The sequence below is a fragment of the Ciona robusta genome, chromosome 1 (genome assembly GCF_009617815.1).
Source record: "Ciona robusta chromosome 1, ASM961781v2".
NCBI lineage: Eukaryota > Metazoa > Chordata > Ascidiacea > Phlebobranchia > Cionidae > Ciona > Ciona robusta.
Genome location: NC_143235.1, coordinates 14,944,393 through 14,970,613, shown reverse-complemented (window position 1 = coordinate 14,970,613; position 26,221 = coordinate 14,944,393). Strand labels below are relative to the sequence as shown.

General features: G+C 36.7%; 2 protein-coding genes and 2 long non-coding RNA genes across 6 annotated transcripts; 2 read left to right on the top strand and 2 right to left on the bottom strand.

Annotated features, from left to right (window-relative positions):
* Positions 1-329: 329 nt before the first annotated feature.
* LOC149743649 (angiotensin-converting enzyme-like) lies at positions 330-10,726 on the top strand. Its single transcript, XM_089873885.1, has 15 exons — positions 330-706; positions 763-819; positions 880-1,010; positions 1,426-1,568; positions 3,239-3,373; positions 4,811-4,917; positions 5,397-5,585; positions 5,952-6,104; positions 6,688-6,802; positions 7,194-7,305; positions 7,635-7,755; positions 8,114-8,258; positions 8,894-8,992; positions 9,820-9,942; positions 10,388-10,726. Exons 1-15 carry the CDS (start codon positions 337-339, stop codon positions 10,551-10,553), a joined length of 2,166 nt encoding a protein of 721 aa, XP_089730011.1. The 5' UTR covers positions 330-336; the 3' UTR covers positions 10,554-10,726.
* On the bottom strand, positions 10,703-16,855 carry LOC149743648 (DDB1- and CUL4-associated factor 7). The gene is made up of 8 exons (XM_089874153.1): positions 16,575-16,855; positions 15,352-15,507; positions 15,016-15,127; positions 13,846-13,964; positions 13,189-13,311; positions 12,781-12,867; positions 11,804-11,921; positions 10,703-11,207 (listed from the first exon to the last, which is right to left on the bottom strand). Exons 1-8 carry the CDS (start codon positions 16,716-16,718, stop codon positions 11,035-11,037), a joined length of 1,032 nt encoding a protein of 343 aa, XP_089730279.1. The 5' UTR covers positions 16,719-16,855; the 3' UTR covers positions 10,703-11,034.
* An 866-nt stretch (positions 16,856-17,721) lies between these two features.
* Positions 17,722-25,540, top strand: LOC149743646 (uncharacterized). Of its 2 annotated transcripts, XR_016384575.1 has the most exons (4): positions 17,722-17,861; positions 23,884-24,041; positions 24,445-24,561; positions 25,024-25,540. It is a non-coding gene; the product is annotated as an uncharacterized LOC149743646 (long non-coding RNA). The 2 variants fall into 2 exon arrangements; XR_016384574.1 differs by having other exon boundaries at positions 24,445-25,540.
* Positions 18,043-19,610, bottom strand: LOC149743647 (uncharacterized). 2 transcript variants are annotated; one of them, XR_016384572.1, is made up of 3 exons: positions 19,450-19,610; positions 19,024-19,152; positions 18,043-18,627 (listed from the first exon to the last, which is right to left on the bottom strand). It is a non-coding gene; the product is annotated as an uncharacterized LOC149743647 (long non-coding RNA). The 2 variants fall into 2 exon arrangements; XR_016384573.1 differs by having other exon boundaries at positions 19,024-19,132.
* Positions 25,541-26,221: the final 681 nt, after the last annotated feature.

Genomic DNA, 26,221 nt, shown 5'->3' with positions numbered 1-26,221 from the left:
AAACCACGCGTTTCAATCAGTGTGACTTCGGAAACGGCGCTGTCTTTTACCAGAACCGACCATATGCGATGCTTGCAGTTACTGGATGTGTTGACGTTATAGCTTTTATATGAGTTGTATAATAATTGATTGAATGGTGTGGAGAGGGAAGGGTAGTCGTTATAACACGGGTGTTCGGTTTTGTACACCTTGTGCTTGCTTACAAGTTACCATGTATTTAACTTATTTATCCTCGCATGGTAGGGCAATGACAGTCGTTATGACACGGGTGTTCTGTTTCATACACCTCGTGCCCGCTTTCAAGTTATAAGCAAGAACTTACTTGTTTATGTGACAATGTTTATTGTTTACAGGACGATGAGGTTTGTTTGTTTCATTGTGTTGATTATTGCGACACAATGCAACGGGGTTTACTTCGACTTGGAAGATTTCCTCGAGCAGTGGGAATCTGAACAAGTATTAACCACATATGAGTGCAGTATGTGTAAGCGACCAGATATAAAGGGAAGCTCGCCGGTTATAACAGAATCCGATGGATTGTTACGTCATAACCTGAAATCTGACGTAACAAGTGACGCCCTGACAAGTGTTCAAGGTCTTGATGATGGATTAGATGACGTCACAGCATCCAATGACAATGAGATGACGTCACAGAAAGCAAAAGACGATTTTTTTGACGACATGATTGGTGTGTCAAATATACAAGGTATGACGTATAACGTGATGTAATAATGACGTAGTTATTACGTAGTTTCATTCCAGATGTTCAACAAGGAGAAAGAGATACATCCAAGATAAGAAAGCGAAGCGCCGAGACAAGTAAGTGACGTAACAGTAGGTACAATGACGTAACAAGTAAACATTTTAACGTGACAACAGATCAACAAGCGGTATCGCGGTTTCTTCGCGTCTTTCAAGATAATTTGGAAAAATGGCGGCGCAAGAATGGGTTGGCAGGTTTCAACCGAGAGACGAATCTAACGAAACACAACACTCAAATTCACACAAAGGTATATGGGAATATTTAGGGTCCAGACCAGATTTGGTTTATTACCCCAGCACTGAGGCTGGCTTTTTATACTAATATGAACTTGTGTATTTATTATAGAATGATGGGAAAAAACGTTACTGTCATTATTAATACAGTAGGTTGGGGAAAGATGGGACAATTTTTATTCTATTTTTTCGTCCCATGTGGTAGTAAATAAAAAACATTCAATGAATTATAAACCGTATCCCCATGGCCTCCATAGACCGTTGTTAATTATTTGAAACACGATCAGGATATTTGGATATTATGTGATAAAGGTGTCATTTTACCCCGCCACACTGTATATAAACTTAGGCTGTTTATATTAACTTATTAATATTATATTTTACAATTCCTAATTTAACCTATTATCTCGTTGCATTATTTCCATAAAGGTATCATTAGCTTTCACGAATTGGTTGATCAAGGAACAGAAGGCGGCCACCAAGTTTAGATTGAACGGTTTAGACTGCGCTCAAACAAGGATGATAAAAAGCATACGGAAGACAAGTTCTTGTAAAGAACCCGCACTACGAAAGTGAGTTTGTGTGGTTGCTTGTACATCAGCATGTGGTAGAACATGTGGTATATCAGATGTAAAATATAACATGAACTTATTAGTATAATTTTCAGTTATTATTTTTTACAGTTTTTGGTTAGTAATAGTAAGGTGGGGGAAGAAGTGACACCTTAGTACATAATATCCAAATATCTTGATTGTGTTTTAAACAAATAACAACGGTCTATGAAAGTCGTGAAGATACAGTTTTATAATTCTTTGAATGTTCTTTGTTTACTACCGAATAGGACAAAAAAACAGAATGAAAAATGTGTCCCGTCTTTATAAAATCGCGATTAAAAATTCCCATTAAATAGAGTGTATAGACTTATAACATTGATAATCTAAAAGGACAACGGACAAGTAACCCTATATATAGTATAGTGGGCCAAGACGAGACACATTTTTATTCTACTTTCTCGTTCCATTCCACAAGAAAGAATATTTACGTAACTATATAACAGTATTCTCACGACTTCATAGACCATTGTTAATTGTTTAAAACACGATCACGATATTTGCATATTGTGTGCTAAAGAAATTTCATCCTATTTCACAGTAAAACATAGGAAGTAACTCGTGGCTATTGCATGTGAACGAAGGTCAGTTGTAAAGCATACACAGCCACGATTTGACGACAAATTTCATAAATTTCCGATGATCATTATTTGTCGGGATTAGAATACACAAACGCTACAATGAACAAAGGACCGGATTTTATTTTTCGCTGTTGACGCGAACGCTGCTATCTTGGTAGTCTATCAAGATATTGTCAACTTGATTTAAAATAAACGCCTTTATTTTAGTCTAGAATTGTTTAGATTATCGCAACGAAATGACGAGTCCCTTAAAGAAACGCACGCTAATTCGTTTTGGTTTAAATTGATTACTTCAAAATTGTCGCCGCACAAAGTAATATGATTAAGCGTAATAAAGGCATGTCACTACTCGGGTGTGACATCACAAAGTGAATTGTTTCATCCATAATTCACACCGTTGGGAAAATGTGGTCGATTTTTTACCTCGTGTTGGGTTCAACGTCAAAGCTTTTTAACCAACGCTCGTTTCCACACTTTTATTCACACCATGGTATAACGAGTGTTGTTTTGCTGTTGATTCCCTTCTCTATCGCGCTTTAATTGATGTGACTTCGCTATCGTTTTTTAAAATAGAAATTATGTTTTATACAATTTTCATTTTAAACGTTTCGGTTAAAACATAAAACCGCATTGTACATATGACCTGGCATGTTGTATTTAAACGGACCAGAAACCCATGGTTTATACCCAAGTTAATTATGGCATATCTTAATAGGTTATATTATGTTGATATAATATATAGGAGGGTGGGGAAAAATGGGACACCTTTTTTGGTGTTGACCAACGTTGATTTTTAATACAGTATCATACCAACGTTACTGTCATTATTAATACAGTGTAGAAAAAATTGTATTATTAATACAATTTTTTCATTCTATTTTCTCGCCCAATTTGGTAGTAAACAAAGAACATTCAAAGAATTATAAAAGCGTATCTTCACGACTCCCACGGACCGTGGTTAATTGTTTTAAACACGATGTTTGAATATTATGTGCTAAAAGTGTCCCATCTTCCCCCACACTACTACATGTTATGTAATATATTCCACAGGGAAGCTGTGTTGAAGCGAAACAGGATTACATCAATCTACAGCAAAGCGAAAGTTTGTCGACCAAACCACCCACATAAGTGTCTTATGTACGAACCAGGACTCATCAATCTCTTCGCTAAGTCAAGGAATTATAGGTGGGGTGTGTATATAGTGGGTTGGGGTAAGATAGGACATGTATATACAGTGGGTATTGGTAAAATAGTACAAGTATATACAGTAGATTGGGGAAAGATGGAACAAGTATATATAGAAGGTTGGGGTAAAATGGAACAAGTATATATAGTAGGTTGGGGTAAGATGGGACATGTATATATAGTACATTGGGGAAAGATGGGACATGCATATATAGTAGGTTGGATAAAATGGAACATGCATATATAGTAGGTTGGGGTAAGCTGGGACAAGTATATACAGGAGGTTAGGGTAAGATGGGACAAATATATATAGTATGTTGGGGTAAGATGGGACATGTATATATAGTAGGTTGGGGTAAGATGGGACATGTATATATAGTAGGTTGGGGTAGAACGAACCTTATTTCCTTCTCTTTTATCGTCCCATTTGGCAGAAAACAAAGAACATTTACAGAATTCTATAACCGTGTCCCCACGACTTTAAAAGAACGCTGTTAATCGTTAAAGCATGATTAAGAAATATGGGATTCTATGTGCTAACAGTATCCATTCGAACCACAGTATTATATATGGACAAAAAAGCTTATGTTTGGCCGCAATCCACACTAAGTGATTTATGAACAAGTATTACGTCTAATGTGTAAACTCTAGGGCATTGGAAGCGCCAGGCGTGAAACCCGGATTACACACATGCACGCGGTCGGCTGCCAATAGAATGTGCATGTGCAATAAGGGCGCGTATTAGAGCTGACAATTCATTCCAGTTGGTCAGTTTGCGGTAATTTGATATTTGGGTTTCTCGGAGTAATGGGATATGGTTATAAATTAAGACGCCCGGCGAACAATTGAAGAAATAATTTGGGGTTAGGAAGTTTAAAGCGTAAAATATGTTTGGGTAATTGCTTAACGAATGTAAATTGTTTATCTTCGCGTGGCGGGGCAACGAAAGTCGATATAACACCGGTGTTTTGTTTTATTGGGACGTTGATTTGGGCCTTTATTGTATGAGCTACAAATTTATTGGTGACCACAGGGTTTGAAGAAATTACCAACAAGTGTCTTGCCTAAGTAAACAAACAGTGGTAGACGTATCGAGCCTCGAACCCGGTAACTATACGGTTACTATGGGACCAACTAACCACTAAATCACGGCGCAAAACATTCTTGGCTAAATAATAGGCACATTTCGATGCAAGGTATAGATTTAATCGACCATATAGAATGTTATTTATATCATTGTTATTACAACTATATGAGAAGTCTATATTAGGTGCAAAAGTCACGCTTTTACTGACATTCTTTCCCACACTTTTTATCCATAGCGTATTTAAATAACTGTTGTTTTGCTGTTGATTCTCTTTTCTTCGTTTTTTAAATAACATGATCTTCGCTATCGTTTTTGAAAATATAAATAAAACCTATGTTATCATTATACAGTGAACTGGTTTGGGCATGGAAAGGGTGGAGAGATGCGATCGGACCGAAGATACGAACGGATTGGGAAAGAATCATTCAGATCAATAACATAGGAGCACGCGAGAATGGTAATGATCAATGTGCTGATTAATTATTAATGGGCAATGTTTATTTATATTATATTGGGGTAAGATGGTCCACCATGTCATTCTATTTTCTCCTCTCAATTGGTAAACCAAAGTAAACCGAAAAAACTTAAAGAATTATAAAACGGTATCCGCACGACTTGTGTAGACCGTTGGTAATTGTTTACAATACGATCAGTATATTTTAATATTATGTGATAAAAGTGTCCCGTTTCCCCCCACACTATTACATGTGCTAAAGGTGTCCCGACTTCCCCCACACTATTACATGTGCTAAAGGTGTCCCGACTTCCCCCACACTATTACATGTACTAAAGGTGTCCCGACTTCCCCCACACTATTACATGTGCTAAAGGTGTCCCGACTTCCCCCACACTATTACATGTGCTAAAGGTGTCCCGACTTTCCTACCCTACTATATAGGTATAAGTAGAGGTAACTGAACATACGGTTTATATCAGGTTACCACGATGAAGGGGCATACTGGAGGCTTAATTATGAGCTGACAGATCTGCAACAAGTTGTGAACAAACTATGGGACGAACTTCGTCCTTTCTATTTACAACTACACTCGTACGTGAGGTACAAGCTGCACCAGGAGTATGGGAACCATGTTAACTTAACGGGGCCAATACCAGCAAACATACTAGGTAAGTGATGTGTATGTAATATATGGTGCCATTATGGGTGTATGTGTTCTCGGGCAAGACACTTAGTGGTAATTGAACAGACTGTATAAATCGCGCCTTTTCGTGAAAAATGACGTAATATTAAAATATAGAACCGTATACTCACAACTTTAAAAGCTGTTGTTAATTAGTAAAAACACGACCAGGAAATTCGAGATACTATTTTATAACGGTAACCATCTTACCCTACAGAACTATTTTTGATTTTTTAAATCCCCAAAATGACCTAAATGGTGACGTTTTGTGAGCCTCGCGTTTCTTTTTTTTACCTTTATTATCCCGCGAGTTTTTTAAAAAGTGACGTAATTGATGACGTTTTAAATCCAGGCGAAATCTGGGCAATGTCGTGGCTTAACATCTATGACATCACAAAGCCATACCCGAATGTGAACGCTTTCCAAGTCAACAAGGGAATGAAGGAGAAGAATTACACGACACATGATCTATTCGTGCTTGCTGATAACTTTTATCAATCTATTGGTGAGTCACGACAGTGAGATTCGAACCAAGAAACCTTTAGTTGGTATCGATTTTTTTGGCCAAGATCGCGTATAGCGTACCTATATTCTACTGTTCTTTAAACAACAATAAACGATGCGATGTTGTTTTCAGAAAGGTATATGTCCTTAAAATACCAAAATACAGATAATTAAGTGGACAGCCTTTATCAAACGACGCATCCAACTTAACCAAACTAAGGCGTAACAGATTAATTTGATTGGGTGTAGAAACCAGCATGGATGCGTACCAGTCGATATTTACCCCCAATCCGAATACCACAACTATTATAGGGGTGGGGCAAAGGGGTGGGGGCAAAGGGGTGGGGACAAAGGGGTGGGGACACACCTTTTCATTCTATTTGTTTATTTTGTCCCATTTCGTAGTAAATAAAGAACATTCAAACAATTTTAAAACTGACTCTCATATAGGCCGTTGTTAATTGTTTAAAACACGATCAGGATTTTTAGAGAACATGTCTCAATGCTGTTCCATCTTCCCCCATCCTACTATATCTTTCGTATATCATCACTTCATTACTTAACAACTATATATTGCGGCACAGGTTTACCGGCGATGCCGAAAACGTTTTGGGAATTATCTATGTTTACACGACCAAAGAACCGATCAGTGGTTTGTTATGCTTCAGCTTGGAACCTTGGACACAAGACGGATGTCAGGTTTGGAAATTTTTGAATATAGTAGGATGGGGTAAAATGGGACACGTTCATATACTCTTAGGTGGTAAAAAGAGAATTTACAGATTTAAATAACCGATTCCCCCACGACTAAAAAGTGAGTGATTTAAATGCTAAAAACACACAATTAGAATTTTTGGGATTTAGTTGCCATCTTACCCCACAGTACAATACGAGTTAATTGTGCACGTAGTTTGACAAAATGTTAATGTTGTTCATCCTTGTGTTTTAACGACTGTCGTTTTGTCGCTTCAATTCCCCACTTTTATGGCGTGTTTAACGATTTGCGGCCAAATCCAACGAAGAGATAAATAATATTCAAGCAACGATAAATAACCTAAGTCTATAATGTCACATGTATATTTTAACCAAGGGTGAAGATGTGTGCTGCGGTCAATGCTAACTACCTTTACACGGTGCATCACGAGATGGGACATTGCCAATATTACCTCGCTTACAATGAAGCTCAACCACCAGAGTTTCGGGTATGTTGTATAAAATGAATGGGTGTAAATTATTTATCCTCGCTTGGCGGGGTAATGATAGAAGTTATAATACGGTTTTTCTGTTTTATAAACCTCATGCCAGCTTACGAGTTACCACGTATGTAACTTGTTTATTCTTGTATGACTGAGCAACGATAGTCGTTACAACACAAGTGCTTTGTTTCATACACATCGTGCTTGCCAACAAGTTACCTCTCATGTTACTTTGTGGATGATTGTATTTCTGTATGGGTGATAATTTGGACTACCCATTAGTAACCACTGTGTTGAAGCATTGTAACGTAATAATAACTGCTTATACGTCACAGGCAGGGGCAAACTCTGGCTTCCATGAAGCGATAGGGGACACTGCAGCGCTGTCAGTCATCAACCCAACGCATCTGAAGAAACTTGGAATTTTAAAGGAAGTGGATTCGAACACGAAGTATCGTAAGTTGGTGCTATATAAGGTTACGTGTTTGGGGGTAATGGGTCGAATCTGTGCTGGAGCAGGGCTTAATGCTCGATGCTGCTACCATTGCGTCCGTACGTATATGTCCTTGGGCAAAACATTTAACGGCAATTGCTTCAAACAGTGAATAGGCACTAAGCAGCCACGAGGTGAATGAAACAGAACACGTGTGTTATAACGACTTCCATTGCCTCGCCATGTGAGGATAAACAAGTTACATACGTCGTACCTCGTAAGTGGGCACGGGGTGTATGAAACAAAACGCCCATGTTATACCTACCATCGTTGCTCCACCATGTGAGGATAAATAAGTTACATTCATCGAAATAATTCCAGAGCAAAACATCAACTTCCTTCTACGAAGAGCGCTTGAGAAAGTTGCCTTCTTCCCTTTTTCTCTCTCGCTTGAAAACTGGAGGTGGGACGTGTTTAGTGGAAAGATAACGAACAAGAACTTAAACGCTGGGTGGTGGGAGAAAAAGTAAGTATGGGTTGTGTATAGTGGTTTCACCCACGACTCCACGAGGATATAAATGACCAAACCAACCAAAAGTCATGTCTGCTTATCATCACACTGCAATAGCTTCAGCAACTTGACTGTGGGCATGGGAGTTGCAACCATGGATAAGTCATTCAAGTTTCCACCCACGAGGATATAAATGACCAAACCAACCAAAAGTGATGTCTGCTTATCTACACACTGCAATAGCTTCAGCAACTTGACTGTGGGCATGGGAGTGGCAACCATAGATAAGTCACTCAAGTTCCCACCCACGAGGATATAAATGACCAAACCAACCAAAAGTCATGTCTGCTTATCCACACACTGCAATAGCTTCAGCAACTCGACTGTGGGCATGGAGGTGGAAACCATGGATAAGTCACTCAAGTTCCCACCCACGAGGATATAAATGACCAAACTAACCCAAAGTCATGTCTGCTTATCCACACACTGCAATAGCTTCAGCAACTTGACTGTGGGCATGGGTGTGGCAACCATGATAAGCCACTCAAGTTCCCATCCATGAGGATATAAATGACCAAACCAACCAATAGCCATGCCTGCTTATCTACACACTGCAATAGCTTCAGCGTTTTAAGCATATTATTCAACAGAATGAAATACCAAGGCATTAAGCCCCCGGTACCACGATCCGAGCACGATTTTGACCCCGGCTCCAAATACCACGTGACCAGCGGAACCCCATACATAAGGTATCAACATTCAAACAGTGTTGTCAGGTAGCTTTCATATTAGCCCAGTGTTTCCAAATAGCTTTTTTTCTGTCAAAATTCTTACAGTATCAATACTCAAACAGTGTTGCTCGGTCGATTTTACTGTAGTGTTTTCAAGGTAAGTTTTGACGATTTTTTTGCCAAATGTTGCAAGATAAAGTGTTTCCAGACAATCTTTTGAAACAAATAATCCAGTGTTGCCAGCTAGTTTCCATATAGTGTTTCCAGATATTTTCTTGAAACTTTCTTTGGTCAAGTGTTTCACATTTTTACGATTCTTTGTGGACTTAGTTTTGCTTGCTGTTGCAATTCAGTGTTTCCAGCTATTTAAAACCAGTGTTTCCAGACATTTAACACCAGTGTTTACAGACATTTAACACCAGTGTTTACAGATATTTAACACCAGTGTTTACAGATATTTAACACCAGTGTTTCCAGATATTTAACACCAGTGTTTCCAGATATTTAACACCAGTGTTTCTAGATATTTAAAACCAGTGTTTCCAGATATTTAACACCAGTGTTTTCATATATTTAACACCAGTGTTTCCAGATATTTAAAACTAATGTTTCCATATATTTAAAACCAATATTTCCAAATATTTAACACCAGTGTTTCCAGATATATAAGACCAGTGTTTTCATATATTTAACATCAGTGTTTCCAGACATTTAACACCAGTGTTTCCATGTATTTAACACCAGTGTTTCCAGATATTTAACATCAGTGTTTCCAGATATTTAACACCAGTGTTTCCAGATATTTAACTCCAGTGTTTTCAGATATTTAACACCAGTGTTTCCAGATATTTTGTCGCCCACATCCTTGAGTTCCAATTCTATGAGAGCCTGTGCAAGTTAGCCGGACATAAGGGGGACCTTCATCTGTGTGACTTCCAGGGTTCAAAGGTGGCCGGGAAAAAATTCAGGTAAATATTGGTTGTTAGGTGTTGTACTGCGGTCACGTTGGCCTCTGGAACTGAGGGTACGGGTTCGAGGCTTCATGCTGGCGCCATTGTTGGTGTGTGTCCTTGGGCAAGACAATTAATTGCAATTGTTATTGTTTAGAACAATTGTGCTATAACTTTTTTTCTTGATATCCCTTAAGTTTTTACCTGCCATGCGGGAATAAATTAAATTCACTTATCCTTTATACAAAGATATTCTGGGAACGGGAAACTGCAGTAAATAAACCATATCCTGTTTTAATTAATTTAAACTCCACTTCTGCTTTTAAAGAGTTAAATAAATGTAAACTTTATTCTTTCCAGTGAAATGCTGGTTGTATATCCTTATGGAAGAAGTAAATAATAATCTTTTCTGATTAATCAGATCCTTGCTTTTACATTCTATATTATTTCACTCTTTCTACAGAGATATGCTAGCCATGGGAAGCAGTAAGCATTGGAGTGATACCTTGCATAAGCTGACAGGTTCGTGTCATATGAACGCAGGGTCAACATTAAGGTTCTTTAAACCACTTCGCGAGTGGTTGGAGAAGGAAAACAAACGGTTGGGGAACAAGATAGGATGGGACTAAAGCTTAGAATGGATAAGGGGAAGAACTTTACTGGAGCAATTTAGTAATAGAAATAATATAAACAATTCGTAAATATTCGTTGCGTGGTAATTTGCACGATTTTTTTTCAAAGGGTTTAAATTTTCTGTGTGTTGCAAAGTTTAATAAAGTTTTTAATGTTTCTTGTTACGAAAGTCCTTTTATTTGAGCGCATTACATTTTGCGGTACGTAGTATTGTACGACAGACAATATATATAGTTAGGTAACAAAGGATTTTGAATGTGGCCGACTTAACAGACGTCATAATTCTGAGTTTTTTTATAAAATAAATATTTACAAAACAACAATCACGCCTTCAGTGATGTCACAATACATGACTATTGATAGGAATATATGCAGTGTGACATCACACACACAATAGTCACTCAACACAGCAACCTAAGAGTGTTTCCAAATGAAAATGTGGCAGAATATAAAAATAAAAAATTGTGCAACACTGATTCAAACCCTTAGGATTTCCAATGTCTTGTTGTAACAAATAGAAATCCAATCAGGTTGCCCGGCAGCCCACTGTATCTGGTTAATCTCCCCATCTGCTGTGTAAGCAAGTATTGGATCCTCAATGGCTCGTGGCATTTGCTGTATGTCCCATATTAACGCTTGATGGTCATCGCCTACAGTTGAAGTGAATTCATATTAATAATAGTGACAGGCACATGTAAGACACAATACAACACATGTGTTACTTGTTGGAGGTGAAACAAAACCAATGTCACAGTCACCATAGCACAATGTGCTGGTGGTAACATTCCCTCTTTAGTCAGTTCAACCAATAATTGTAATCAAAGGATGCTGGGTGTAGTAATGTTTAAAGCTGCTTAAATTGTGGGCCTATATGTCCTTGGGTAAGACACAAAGTTACATACATGGTAACTAGTAAACATGAGGTGTATGAAACAGAACACCTGTGTTATAACGACTGTCGTTGCCCCGTTATGCGAGGATTAATAAGTTACATACGTGGTAACTTGTAAGCAGACATGAGGTGTATGAAACAGAACACCTGTGTTATAACTACTGTCGTTGCCCCGTTATGCGAAAATAATTAAGTTACATACGTGGTAACTTGTAAGCGGACATGAGGTGTATAAAACAGAACACCCGTGTTATAAGACTGCGTTGCCCGATGTGAGAATAAATAATTTACATAGTTTAATTTATTTAATTTACAAATTTAATTTACAAGTAAAACCAAAGTATATGAACTAACCAGCGGTGCAGACATGACATGATGAATGCGGGGCCCACGCGATCCCATTCACACAAGCACGATGGTTGTTTAACTTGGCAACCGGTGTACAGGGTACTCGCACGTCAAGAATAATAACCTGCACGATAACAACCTGATGTTTAGAAACCACAATTTCATATCTGGATACAATAACATAAAACAATAGTTATTTATCTCTAAATATGATAGTGATGTTCATATTAACTAAAACAACGAAGATAAGGGAATTTAGCAGCAAAACAAAAGTCGCTAAATCTCGCAATGGATAAACGGTGTGTGAAAGACATTACATTGTTAATGCAATATCAATGTTCATATACTCCACACTGCATATGTTTCTAATGTTCCACACTATAAGTTTGCTACAATTATGGTTTCAAAGAAGTATTTGTTCTAAGTTTACAAAAATTATGGTTGACGCTCTGAAAAAACTTTTGTTCAACTTTAAATAGTTGAAGTGTTACACAACCACAGCATAAGTGTGATGATTAAAGGATTTATATGCAAATGGTGTGTTCGATGTTTTAACTGCTAATATTGATACAAGACAACCTTTATTTACATAAAGTATTCAAGCTAGAAATACTGTCGTAATGTTAATTACAAACAAGCCTATACATTAATATGGGTTATAACGATGTATATATATATAACACATGAAACAGAAGAATACATAAACGTACAGTAGGGTGGGGGAAGATGGGACACCTTTAGCACATAATATCTAAATATCCTAATCAGGTTTTAAACATTTAACAACGGCCTATAGGAGTCGTGAGGTTCTTTGTTTACTACCAAAAGGGATGGGAAAATATATTGAAAAGGTGTCCCATCTTACCGCAACCTACTATATAATGAAAACATATGATATAATAAATAAGACTAATTATCTAAGCATTGGTAAAAGGAAAGTACTAGTTGTATCACATTTATAGATAAAATACAAGCATAATCACCTCCACACCATCCATGGCCATTGTAGCAAGGTAGTTTGGATCTTGTTTGTTCCAACATAATCTAAGCAAGGGTTGGTGGGTGGGGTCCTGTGGGTAGATCGTATTAATGTGAAAGGCATTAAACAAACCAATTTACTTTACTATATGTTTATTGTATATTATATATATATATACTTGTAAATTCCCTTTTTTATAGGAGTGAGGATTGGTGCCAGAGTTGGTCATTACTCCAACATTGTATATGCACATTCTATTCTATCTGGGTGAGGTCCTACAGCGAGCATAACAGAAGAACTGAGATTTAGGCGAGAGTTGGCCAAAAATACTTTGGTAAAAAGAGGTTGTTTTTAGTTTAACATCTTTATTTATGGTAAATGTTATTTGAACAACCCCCACAACAATCATCACCTCATATATAATGGTTGAATGTTCAAGATGACGAAGATCAAACATTCGAACTGAGCCGTCTGCCCCAACCGATGCAAACATGTCCCGTCCACCTCCTGCTCGACTGAATGCGATGTCATAAACCTGTGTGTGATGTCATAAGTGTGTGTGATGTCATAAACACTTGGTCTAGTAGTGAATTATACAATCTACAATAAGTTAACACTGCTGTGTTAGAGGCGGCTTTGAAATTCATTAAGTTTGAAGCAGCTGAGCTTTTTAAGATTAAATGCTTTAGTGATTTCAAACTATACCAGTACCGCACACATGTATTGTACAGTATGAGAGTAACTTAAATGGATTTATTTGAATCATTTTATACATAAAGGGTTCCATGGCGTGTTATCGGGCATAGTAATGACTTGGTGGGCAAAACATTTGTTGAAATAAATAAATGTAACTTATTAGTCCTTGTGTGGCCGAAAACGACAGTCGTTATAACACATATTCTGCTTCATACACTACGTGCCCGCTTAAGTTATTACGTATATAACTTTGTAAGTGAATATTTTTTCATTTTTTATGAACAACAAACAGGATAAAAACAAGCGAAACTGTTGCAACTAAACTTATATAGTAAAATAAAGACGAACATAATATAAACCGTACTTCATATACCTCTTTATCGTGAGCTATAAGCTGGGTCTTCACATGCCCGGAAACTACATTAGTTCTCCCAAGTACTTGACCAGTCTCCAACCCCCATATTGTACAGGTGGTGTCAATGCTACTGGTACCTGTGGGTGGGTGTGTTAATGTTGTGTAACCATGAATATATGTGTAGGGGCAGAAGCGCTTAGGACTTTTTGCACTGCATTAATTGGTAAACATAGGAAATTTAAAATAGATTGGTTTTCCAGGATAGTTTGTCTAACTTGACTAATTGCATTAATTATGTTAATGTAATGTAATCATAAATTTATAGGTAGAAAGAACTACTTTGAAATTTTACTTTGATAACTTGTACCTGTTGGTAGGATTTAATAATAAAGGGTATGCACCAGACAGGACTACCCTGGAAATTTCAATAACACAATAATCAGTTTTGTGTGTCTAACTATCCCTGCCTCCCCTGTGTTTTAAAAAATTTGGTGCTCAGGTTTGTAACCATGAAAATACGATAAATAAAGTCTGTAATATTACAATATTAGTGATTGAATATTGGAGTGTTTGTTTGGTGATTCATATTTAACTGCAGGGTATACTGGTTAGGCTTTTGTAAACAAGTTACAAGCTGTGTAATTGTTATGATAAGGCTATGACTGTTATTTTACCAGAATATTAAATAACATAATATTATTATGTATATAAATATATTAACAACTAAATCACACTTTCTTTAAGATCTAATTTTTCAAACAATTTGGAAGCTTGTTATAATATTACAATAAAAAACTTCTGGTTTAAGTTTTTTGTGCTAACAATTGTAAAAACAGCAATTTTTTTAATATTAAGGCGGTATTACGTAATTTGAGCTGCTTTCTATATGAACAAGCAGTTAACAGATCAACTTTTCTTTTAGATATATATTATATATATATTTTTTAATACTTATATTTGCTAGTGTTAGCTAAAAACTTGTCTTTTAGAAATTGTTTAACATTTAATTACACTGCAATTTATGATTACTTTGATAAAACAATGAACCAAATAATAGTACTACAACATTTTATATTATCAAACAATTTGAAAGGATGTTTTATTATTACTTATTGCCACAATAACTGCATTACACTACAATCTACAATTTATGATTATTATGAATCTAAGATAAAACAACGAACCAACCGAGTAAATTTGGTTCAACTTCATTCCAATCGAAAGCTGTAAGCGGGGCGCAAAAGTCAGAGTTCTTGTTGTTGTTCAACAAACATTCTAATCGCGTCTCGGTATCGGACACCTGTGAATAAATGAACATTTGGTAATGATGTTTTCGGTGATAACTGCAATAAAATACACCACAACTCACCCCCACTACCCACCCTACTGCATTACACCCCACTGGTGCTGCCCACCAAATACAACCACTACACCCCGCAACTCACCACTCTCAACTACCCACTACACCCCAATACAACAAGTCAACCACTACTCTACACGTCCCCACTCCCACCCCCTACCCACCACTCTCCACAGTCGAAGGTAGTCACCGCTGGTAGCCAACAAATCGGGGAAAACCCCTTTTTTATCCGGGATCCAAATGATCTTCGTGCATGGATACGGATGATCGAACATGCTACGAGCCTTGAACTCTGACCTCTCCTCGTCCAGGCTCACGATCTGTGTGCAAACAATCAACTTTGTGAGATCTTAATTGACAATAAAAACTTTTAATTGTGTTGTAGCGCTCTTTGGTGATGTGGTTCCACATGTAACGCGCTGTAGTGTATGTTCTGCGCGCCAACTCGACTTCGCTCGAGGCAGAGAAGGCACCGTATTATTATTATTATTTTGTTAAAACGCGCGTGTGTATGTGTACTACTTTGTCACGTGCCCGCCACGTTTCCTTCTCTTTTTTTAGGTGTGACAAGTTTTGTGGAGGTGAACCGCAGCTTTTTGCAATATGGTTTGATCGCGTAAGGTGGTATAATAAATATACGATACGCCACAGTATCTTAAATTATGGTAACGAAGATTAAAAAAGGTTTAAAATGTAAGACGAAACATAGCGACAATGTAGTCTTTAAAACAAGACTTATAATAAAGATATAATCAGTAAAATTAGGGAGATATGATTATAAAGTATGAACCTTTACAACCATGGTTTACATTCCTACACTTTGGGCCAAACTATTAACAATTAATAACAAAGCTTTGGTAACTTAAACCTAAAACTACATTCTACACAAATGTTTGTGAGTGTTCGTTAAAATATTTAACTTTTACATAAACAGTCAAAAGGGTTTGTGAACCACTGTAGTAGGCGACCCAACCAAATCAAACGGTGACCCAGGGGTTGAGAAGCACTCAGTCTGCAGAGTATGGCAGTTCATGAAGAGATCTGGCGCGTGCATTTCGCGTGTGCGCGTGCTATCATCAAGGCGTGCAAACCACGTACATTTCCAAGCCACAATAGGAAATCCTACTTAATTTAAAACGATTTTTTTTAATTGTTTAATTAATTGGCGTGCGTGGGACAAATTATGGCGTCCATCACCAAAAGTTTGTAAAAAATCGCGCGCGAACCTGCCATACTCTGCAGTCTGAAGAAGCACTAGTTCGTATCTTTTGTTATGAATCAGACATTATGACTCTATTCTATAGTAAAATTTATTGGCAAAAAAAGGTATTTATTTATAAGTTATTACACAAACTATATATACGACATACACGTTAATAAAACCAACCTGAACTTTGTTATTATATTCCTCAATAAAACTTCCAATAGCCAACCGAAACCTCTTGTCTGGCCTCACACTCCAGTTCATGGCGTAAACTGTCCATGGAGCCTCGTATTTGTAAATTTCTTTACGTTTTGGAACAGACACCATTTTGTTTATATTTTCGAACAATTTTTAAACCATTGACGCCTTCATTATCTTCTATTTAACTTTATAATACGACCGTATTAACTCAACAGACAAAACACAATCACTTTGTATATTTACAAAGTCTATTTTCAGATAAGTTGCACGGATCATACTGTACCACAAAAAAAGTTGGTAGGTACTGTAAATTTGGTCCCAAACTTAAATCAAATTAATGTAACAGGAAAAAATCGTCCCAGAATTTACTTTTTATCTAATTATAACGACAACAATTTACACAAATTTTAAAGTTTTCTGGAATATAGTAGGTTGGGGTAAGATGGTTTATGTTTTCATTTTCTTTTACCGCTTCATTTGGTGGTAAACAAAGAATATTTACAGACTTAGAACCGAATTCTCACGACATAACGTTAAAAAATTATTTTCTTGTGTCCAAAGCACGATTATGAATTACGGAATATTATTCTTACCCCACAGTACCATATGTGTACGTATTGTAATCTTTTAAGTGTAACTTCTAATAAACGGTGCGCAAATAATACATTTTCAATGCTGATGGCACTAATACAGTTAATATATATGTGAAAAATAAGTTCCCAGCACCGAATTGCGTCACTTTTACAGGAACCAGTATTGTTAAACATTGAACAATGGTTCTTCATTTGCATGTAAGTTTTAACAATAGAGCAAATAAAGGTCGCGGTCAACCGCGGGTTCCGCTTCGTGGATTCGTGGTTCCGTAAGGTTCAGCCCAACGACAGTTGCTATGTTTGTAAGAGTTTCCAAACCAAATGTAAGTTACGAGTATAAAGGCAGAGAACCGAACTTTAAAACAACTGCGAAAGAAAATCAGCGACCGACATAGAAGGATAGAAATATACAATTTGAAACTGTAGCACAATTTAAGGCGTCATGAAAAGGAAACGTAGTACAGCTACTTTAATGGCGTTACAGATAGGTTGTAAAAATGTATCATTTAGGAATATAATTATATTTATATGATTACAACACTGTTTTACTAAGTTATATAAGATGTCGTATAAGGTGAGTTAGAAGCAAGGTATATAATTGCAGCTAGGTGTTGTAGATGTTATTATGAATATGTGAACTTATTTGGATATACATCACTTCTAGAAGATAGAAACGGTAAGTTAAATATAACACCGTGTGGTTTAAATGCAGATATTCTGTTTGTATGATAATCGTCAGTATAGAGTATGGTAGGGAAGATGGGACACCTTTTCTTTCTATTTTCTCGTCCCATTTGGTAGTAAACGAAAAACATTCAAAGAATTATAAAACCGTATCCTCACGGCACCCACAAACCGTTGTTAATTGTTTAAAACACGATCAGAATATTTGGATATTATGTGCCAATGGTGTCCCCTCTTACCCCACAGTACTATACAATGCTACACTATAATTGGAAACACTAAATAACATTAACTTAATCACATATATATATATACAAGCAGAATTTGGGGGACCGGGGGTAGCTCGGACGGTTATTTGAGCAGTACTTGTACTATTTATTTATATATGTGTCGCAATACTGTACATGGTAAATATTTGTCAAGGCCTTTGCTGAAGAGAAGTTACGCGTGTTAAACAAACTATATGCAAATTTAAGAAGTCGATTTCCAAATTTGTCCAAGTGTCCGATTCTACCCCGGTCCAAATGTCACCTCGAACTTTCTATTTCTGTTTTTCAAATAAGTCTTTTTTCGGAGAAGACGGCTTCTCTCTTGCGCCGTCTTCCGGGAAGTCAGAATCGTAATTTTCCCCGCTCTCCGCAGCGCCAGTAACCAGATCTATGAGCCTCTGTTGAAAACTCAATGCAAGCCACAAAAACATCATAAGGCAGATTGGACACGGGCTCGTGGCTTGACAGTAAGGTTTTTCACTTGCACTGCTGTGGGCGTATGTGTCCATGTAAAAAAAAGAAAAAATATTAAAATAATCATCCACAAAGTTACATACGTGTAACTTGTAAGTGGGCACGAGGTGTATGAAACAAAACACTCCTGTTATAACGACTGTCGTTCCCCCGCTATGCGAGGATAAATAAGTTACATACGTGGTAACTTGTAAGCTGGCACGAGGTGTATGAAACAGAACACCCGTGTTATAACGACTGTCGTTGCCCGGCCATGCGAGGATAAATAAGTTACATACGTGGTAACTTGTAAGCAGGCACGAGGTGTATGAAACAGAACACCCGTGTTATAACGACTGTCGTTGCCCCGCCATGCAAGGATAGATAAGTTACATCGATTAAAATAAAACATTTCATATCGCACAAACTTACATAAACGCCGCCGCCATGTTGATTTTAAAAACTGATGACGCGTGAGGGTATTTTCCTGGACTTATGACGAAATAGCAGAAATAGTGATTTCTCTGATGCAGAAAATCGCCTGATGAAAATGGAGGAAATCTGAAAATATGATCCATGAATCATTACGTATAGTAGGACGGGGCAATACGGGACACCTTTAGCACATAATATTAAAATCTTCTGATCGTGTTTTAAACAATTAAGAACGTTCTATGGGATTCAGGAAGATATGGTTTAATAATTCATTGAATGTTCTTTATTTACTACCAAATGAGACGATAAAATAGAGCAAAAAGGTGTCCCATCTTCTCCCACTCTACTGTAAATACAAGGTTGCAACAGATTACGTTTGACCCAAAATTCTGAATTACAATCACCTACATTCCGTTTAGTTACCTGATATAAGTCCCACAATATATAACGTATAGGGATCGTTATATATCTTCGGTTTGTTGTGGTACGTAATAAAGAGCCTTGATTTCAGAGTGGTCGGGAAAGAGTAGACCTTGAAAAAACCGCTTTGTATTTTTCAAGTTTACCAGCATTTTACAACAATCTGTGTAGAGAAAACATAGTTTGCAATTAATGATTGTTGAGTATATCGAATCTATTTATTTACAAATTACAACATCATATAGGCCTACTTTTATTTATCTCTTCAATAGAATAACAAAGATTAAATAAATCTAAAAACAACGAAGAAAAGGTGATTATAGCAGCAAAAATAAAATCGGCAAAACATGGAAAAAAAACAACTTTATAAAAAGTGTCATACAAAAGCCTCGAGTCTTTTTAAAACTTTGGCTGCTAACCCAACACATAAAATAATAAACTCACAGTGATAAATGCAAATAAAATGTAAACAAAAGAAAAATGAACTTAAATTTAGTTTAATCAAAATTATGCGTGTTCTACTTTACTAATACATTACTCATCAAACCTGTTATTACGCTAAACCTATTTCTGACCTTTGTAATTATTAATTAAGATTAACCGAACAGATTAAATATACCCAAGAACGCAAGTGGTATAAAACTAAACAGAGTAAACGCTGACCCTGTAAAAGTCGTCATTTATATCCGCGCGACCTGCTGAGCAACATGGCGCAATATACTCTATAAAGGTTCTGCATTTTCTCCGTTTTATCATTTAAAGGGCCGTGCTGTCTTATCTTCTACTTAACAAGCCTTATCCTGAGTGCGTGTTTTAAATTGACTGATTCCTAAAAAACTGTTTAGTTGGACCATATATATTACAAAGGTATAGTAGGGTGGGGGAAGATGGGACATCTTTTGAGTCTGTTTTCTCGTCCAATTTGGTAGAAAGCATAGGATATTCAAATATTTATAAAACCTTATCCCCACGAATTCCATAGACCGTTTTTAATTTTTTAAAACACGATCAAAATGTTTGGATATTATGTCCTAAAGGTGTCCCGTCTTCCCCCATCCTACCATATATATATTCTGCCAGGCATACACCGAAAGTTCAATAGATCACTTCCATAAAAATAGCAATAACAGCCATTTATGACTCGCCTAACAAATATTCCTATATATGCGTAACGTCTTACAATGATGCATGCCAGCAGGAGACCTGGAATGCTGGCTAAAGTTGGTTTGTATAGCTATACTACCTAATGTCTTGCATATATATCATACGCTGTTACTAAGCTATAAGAGGGATCTAAATGACATGGTATGGTATTTATAACAGGGCTGGCTGTTTAATAACTAAGCTGTAACAAATCCCAGCGACTAAAAAGCCAACCAACGACAACGACATGCGATTTTACATAGGGAGTCCATCATATGCGGGGTGGCCAACCACGGAAACTCCCCAAAAACGCACCGCACTGGACAAATAAACGTTGCTATGGAAAATTAACTGCTAGATGTCATTGTTTGTTTATGAACAATTAGGGTTGGAGCAAATGGGACACCTTTTCAATCTTTTTTGCATCCCATTTAATAGTAAACAAAGAATATTCAAAGAATTGTAAAGCCGTATCCCCACGAGTCCCATAGACCGTTGTTGGTTGTTTAAAACACGAACAGGATATTCGAATATTATGTGCTGAAGGTGTCCCATCTTTCACCACCCTTCTATATTACGAAAATTCCTTTTAAACATTCAATCCGTGACGAGTTGTTAATTTCACTACAGTATAAAAAGTCTTTAAAATGCTTTGACACATATTACCCTCGGCTACCTTATTTAACATCGTTTAAAAGTAAGTATTGCGCCTTTGTTTAACTATAGGATATTTATCTAGTATAGTTCAACACCACGCGCCCACCGTAACAGAACCAACATCATATACTTGTATTTATCTATTCAATAGAATAACGAAGTTTAAACAAATCTAAAAACAACGAAGAAAAGGTGATTAGCAGCAAAAATAAAATCGGTTAAACATGGAAAAAACAACTTTATAAATAGTGTCATAGCCTAAAAAAAGTGTTATACAAAACCCTCATAAAAAGTGTCATACAAAAGCCTCGAGTCTTTTTAAAACCTTGGCTGCTAACCCAACAAATAAAATAATAAACTCATAGTGATAAATGCAAATTAAATGTAAACAAAAGGAAAGGAACTTAAATTTAGTTTAATCAAAATTCTGCATGTTCTACTTTACTAATACATTACTTATCAAACCTGTTACGCTAAACCTATTTATGACCTTTGGCGTAATTAAAATTAACGGAACAGATTAAATATACCCAAGAATTGCCAAATACAAGAAAACACAGGAAATGCTGAACCCGGGCAACCTGTCCTTTATACACACCCGACCGTCTGCTTATGGCGCAATGCCGTAATATTTTTACTTCCTCTTTTTTATAGTCTGTTTCATCATCTGTTTATTAAAGGCATTTAAACAAGTGTGGCATATATTGGCATCTTTTTTAAACGGTGTCTCACTATCTGTCTCATGATACCTTTATTTAATATTGTTTTAAATTGGTTGTTTCCTAAACATTGTATACCCGATCGAGCCACAAGGTGCCATTCTGCCAGACACATACCATAAAAATGACGATGACACCTATATTGGACTTGGCTAGCATATATTCCATTATATACGCGTAACGTCCTAGTAAGGCTGATGCATGCCAAGCGACCTGAAATGCTGCCCAGAGTTGCCCAGTCAATGTCTAATGTGTGTATCAAATGATGGCCATATCACCCAATGACTAAGCTATAGTCTGGGGAAGAATATATATGGGGATCAACCAAGGTTGCTGCTCGAAAACCAAACTGCGGTTTCTTTGTATCGTTTACTTCCGACACAAACCACCCTAAGCTATACCTTGTTCTACAAACGTGGTTTAAAATTATGTGTTTCGCCCTTGTTTTTAGCTGTTGGGTAACCAGGAGTCCCTTTGATCGTGGCAACTTTACGATCACAGGGTAAACTCCGACACTTATTTGTAACAAAAGGCAACGAATTTACGTCATCTTTCACGCCATCCACACTTTTTCATTATAGCAAACGTAATGACGTAACGTATAGACCTACAACGGAAATAATACGACAGTCGATACATCGATGGTGAAACAACAGCTGGTTCCTATTTTAAGATTTAAATCACATTTCGCTCCTATTTTAATTTCTTTGGTATTTTTAGTCAAGTATACAGTTTATGTTTAACAAACTAATTTTTATTGTTTCACACTCAACTACCTTATTTAACATCGTTTAAAACCAGTTTTCTGCGACAGCGGTGATAGTTGGTAACTAAGGGCAACGAATTACGTCATATTTTGCCACCCGCTTATAAGTGAACGTAATTTATGCTAAAAACGGCCTTTCTTAATTACTTGCAAATTTTCCATAACTATTAAAGCAACGAGCGAGAATTTCTATAACAGCGGACATGCCAATATAGGCGTTATTACGTAATGTAATGGAAATGGTACAGCAGTTCATACATCAATGGTGAAACAACGTCTGACGCGATTAGTTCCTAAAGATTTCAATCACATTCTGCCTCCGTTTTAATTACTTCCTTATTTTAAATCATCATCATGCCAAATATACAGTTTAACTATATAAATATATAGTAGGGTGGGGGAAGATGGGACACGTTTAGCACATAATCTTGTTTAACCAATTAACAACGCTCAATGGGAGTGGCAAGGATACGGTTTTCTAATTCTTTGAGTGTTCTTTGTTTACTACCGAATAGGAAAAAAAACTTAATGAAAAGCTGTCCCATCTTCCCCATCCCCACCCTACTATATGTTATCGTTTTCACCTCCTCGTTAGTTTAACTAGCCAGATGCATTCGAAGAAACAAATACAAATTTATGCTTATGTGTTTTCGAGGGCGTATCCTCACGACCCTTTAAAGAGCGTGGACCGTAGTTAATTATTAAACACATCCTTTGTAAATACGATTTTATGGGCTACGAAAACGCCTTGTTCTATATAAACACACAGTGTTAACGTAACTTTTAGTAAATAATATTCACATTAAGTCAATGTCACTTCAAATAAAACGGATTACATTTATTTCGTATGTTTGCTTTGAGCCTATGTTAGGTGGGGGAGACGGGACACTTTAGCACATAATATCCAATTATCCTGATCATGTTTTAAACAATTAACAACGGTCTATGGAAGTCGTAAAGATACAGTTGTATAATTCTTTAAATGTTCTTTGTTTACTGCCAAATGGGGGCGATAAAATAGAATGTAAAGGTGTCCCATCTTTCCCCACCCTACAATATATTGACAACACAGAGCTTAACTAACTGTAAACAAAAGTCTGCAAACTGTGATCTAAGCTGCAAATTTTAATGTCTATCCTCTTTCCCTTTTAGGTGGCTAATGAATGATACAACCCGATACGATTAACTGATAAAGGAAATACGTTCTGTTCCGCGCTACGCATGGAAACAATAACCTGAAAAGAATTCCCCCAAAATTTTCCATTCGGTTGTCTTAGGTAACGCGGCTGTTGCAACATCAGACACTGTTGGTATGTTAGAAGTATACACTATAATGCGCATATATTGCATATAGTGGGTTGGGAGAAGATGGGACACCTTTTCATTCTATTTTCTCGTCCAATTTGGTAGTAAACAAAGAAAATGCGAAGAATTATAAAATCGTATCTTTACGGCTCCCCTAGACCATTGTTAATTGTTTAAAACATGATCAAGACATTTAGATATTATGTGCTAAAGGTGTTCCATCTTTCCCCACCCTACTGTAATATGTTGACTAATGCGTAAACATAATATAATATGTTTGGGTAAGATGGCCCGTTTTTATTCTTATTTATCGTCCATTTGGTAGTGAACAAAGAATATTTACAGAAATATATAACCGTATCCCCAGGACTCCAAAATAGCGTTGTTAATTTTTAAAAACACGTTTAGGAAATATGGGATACTGGGTGCCAACGGTAGCCATCTTACCCTACAGTACTGAATGCTCATGCATTATTGCGACAAGCCGCCATAAAGGGCGCCACGGTACAGCGATGCCGCCATTTTGTAAGTACTTCAAACTAAACAACCTACAACGGAAAGTTACAGAAAACATTCCACGATTTATGATTTTATGTGAACATTATAAATGCAGTGTCAGGTTATTTATTAATCTTTACAGACAATTGCAAACATATTGATTATTTAATGATTTATAAACAGTGTGTTTCAGTGTTATTCCCATATATGTCCGCATATATTTGTCTATATTGTTTGTATGGATAAAATTACATATAAATTTGGTGAACGTTAAGTTTATAAGGAATCGAACGTATGGTACTGTCGAGTAAGATGGATACCCTTAGCAAAAAATATCCCATATTGTACCTATAATGGTGTTTTAATGTGATGAACTGGCTTATTATGTTTAGGTTTAACTAAAACGATGGATATCTACAAACATATAATAACGATATAATACATCATAATAAACCCAAAGTAAACGCTATACAACTAACTATACTGCAGTACCACCTAAACTAACTGGTGGCTGTGCGTACAACACGACACAACAAAAGCGTTAATTACTTGGCCCGTGCTGCAGGAATAAAAGCGCCCGAATGCTATCGAATCGAGACGAGGTATGGTGAGTGAACGACTGCCACAAACAATATACGAAATTTTTACCCAACCTATTATATTATGTATGTCAACAACCTCAAGCTTCCTAGTTCGTTACATCATAGCTTTACGAAATATTTAATCGTCTCATTTATAACTTATAGAGCCTCTTCATACACCAATATCATCACTGCCTCTGAACGCTCTCATCGCAACCGTTAGACCACCTACCACGCATTAGTTCTACAACCTTTAACTTTTTTTGCAAAATCTTGCAACAGAGTTAACTACTTTTACAATATTATTTTATACGCCTGCGCCTTATAAAAGTAACGCCGTGCCGTTTTTTATACAACATTATACTTCCTTATACACTTCATTATTGAACACCTAATGTTTATTCGTCACTGATTTACAACAGTTTCATTGCCCCTTTATAGGCAACGTCACCAAGAACGATAATCAAAAACGAGAGTCACCTGAAGCTGTAAAATATTAAGTCAACTTTATAAAGATGATGATGCAATGTGACGAGATCCTCGGCAATGGAAAAATACAAATAATATTCTGCTCGGCAAAAAGCCTGTCGTGTTTTAATATTTAAAGCAAGGTTGTAAATATAGGGATGTATCGATTATTCCGATGTGATGCTACTATGCAAACGAAAATACCTGTTTAAATAAATCGAGCATAGCCTTTAAACCTTGGGCGTGGCAAGCAACGACGGTCGATATATAACACGAGTGTTCTTCTGTTAACATACACCTCGTGTCCGCTTACAAGTTACCATGTATGTAACTTTATGAATGTTTGTTTTCTTGCCTCACCCTACTTATATTCAAATTTCGTAAAACGGACTTTGCTCCCGAATTGTAGGCTACGCTTGTTTCCATTGACATTTTGGGAAAGTTCCAATAAAACAAACTGACTGACGAGGCAATAAAGTTTACTGTGCGGAGATTTTTTATATAACTTTTATTTATTACAAATATTTAACTTCAACACACTGTTACCGTGTGTTGGGCTCAGCAATCGCGTTTTTATTTGTAGAGTTCATACTCATTGTTTATATTCATGCTATCATGTACCACCAAGTATTTGATAT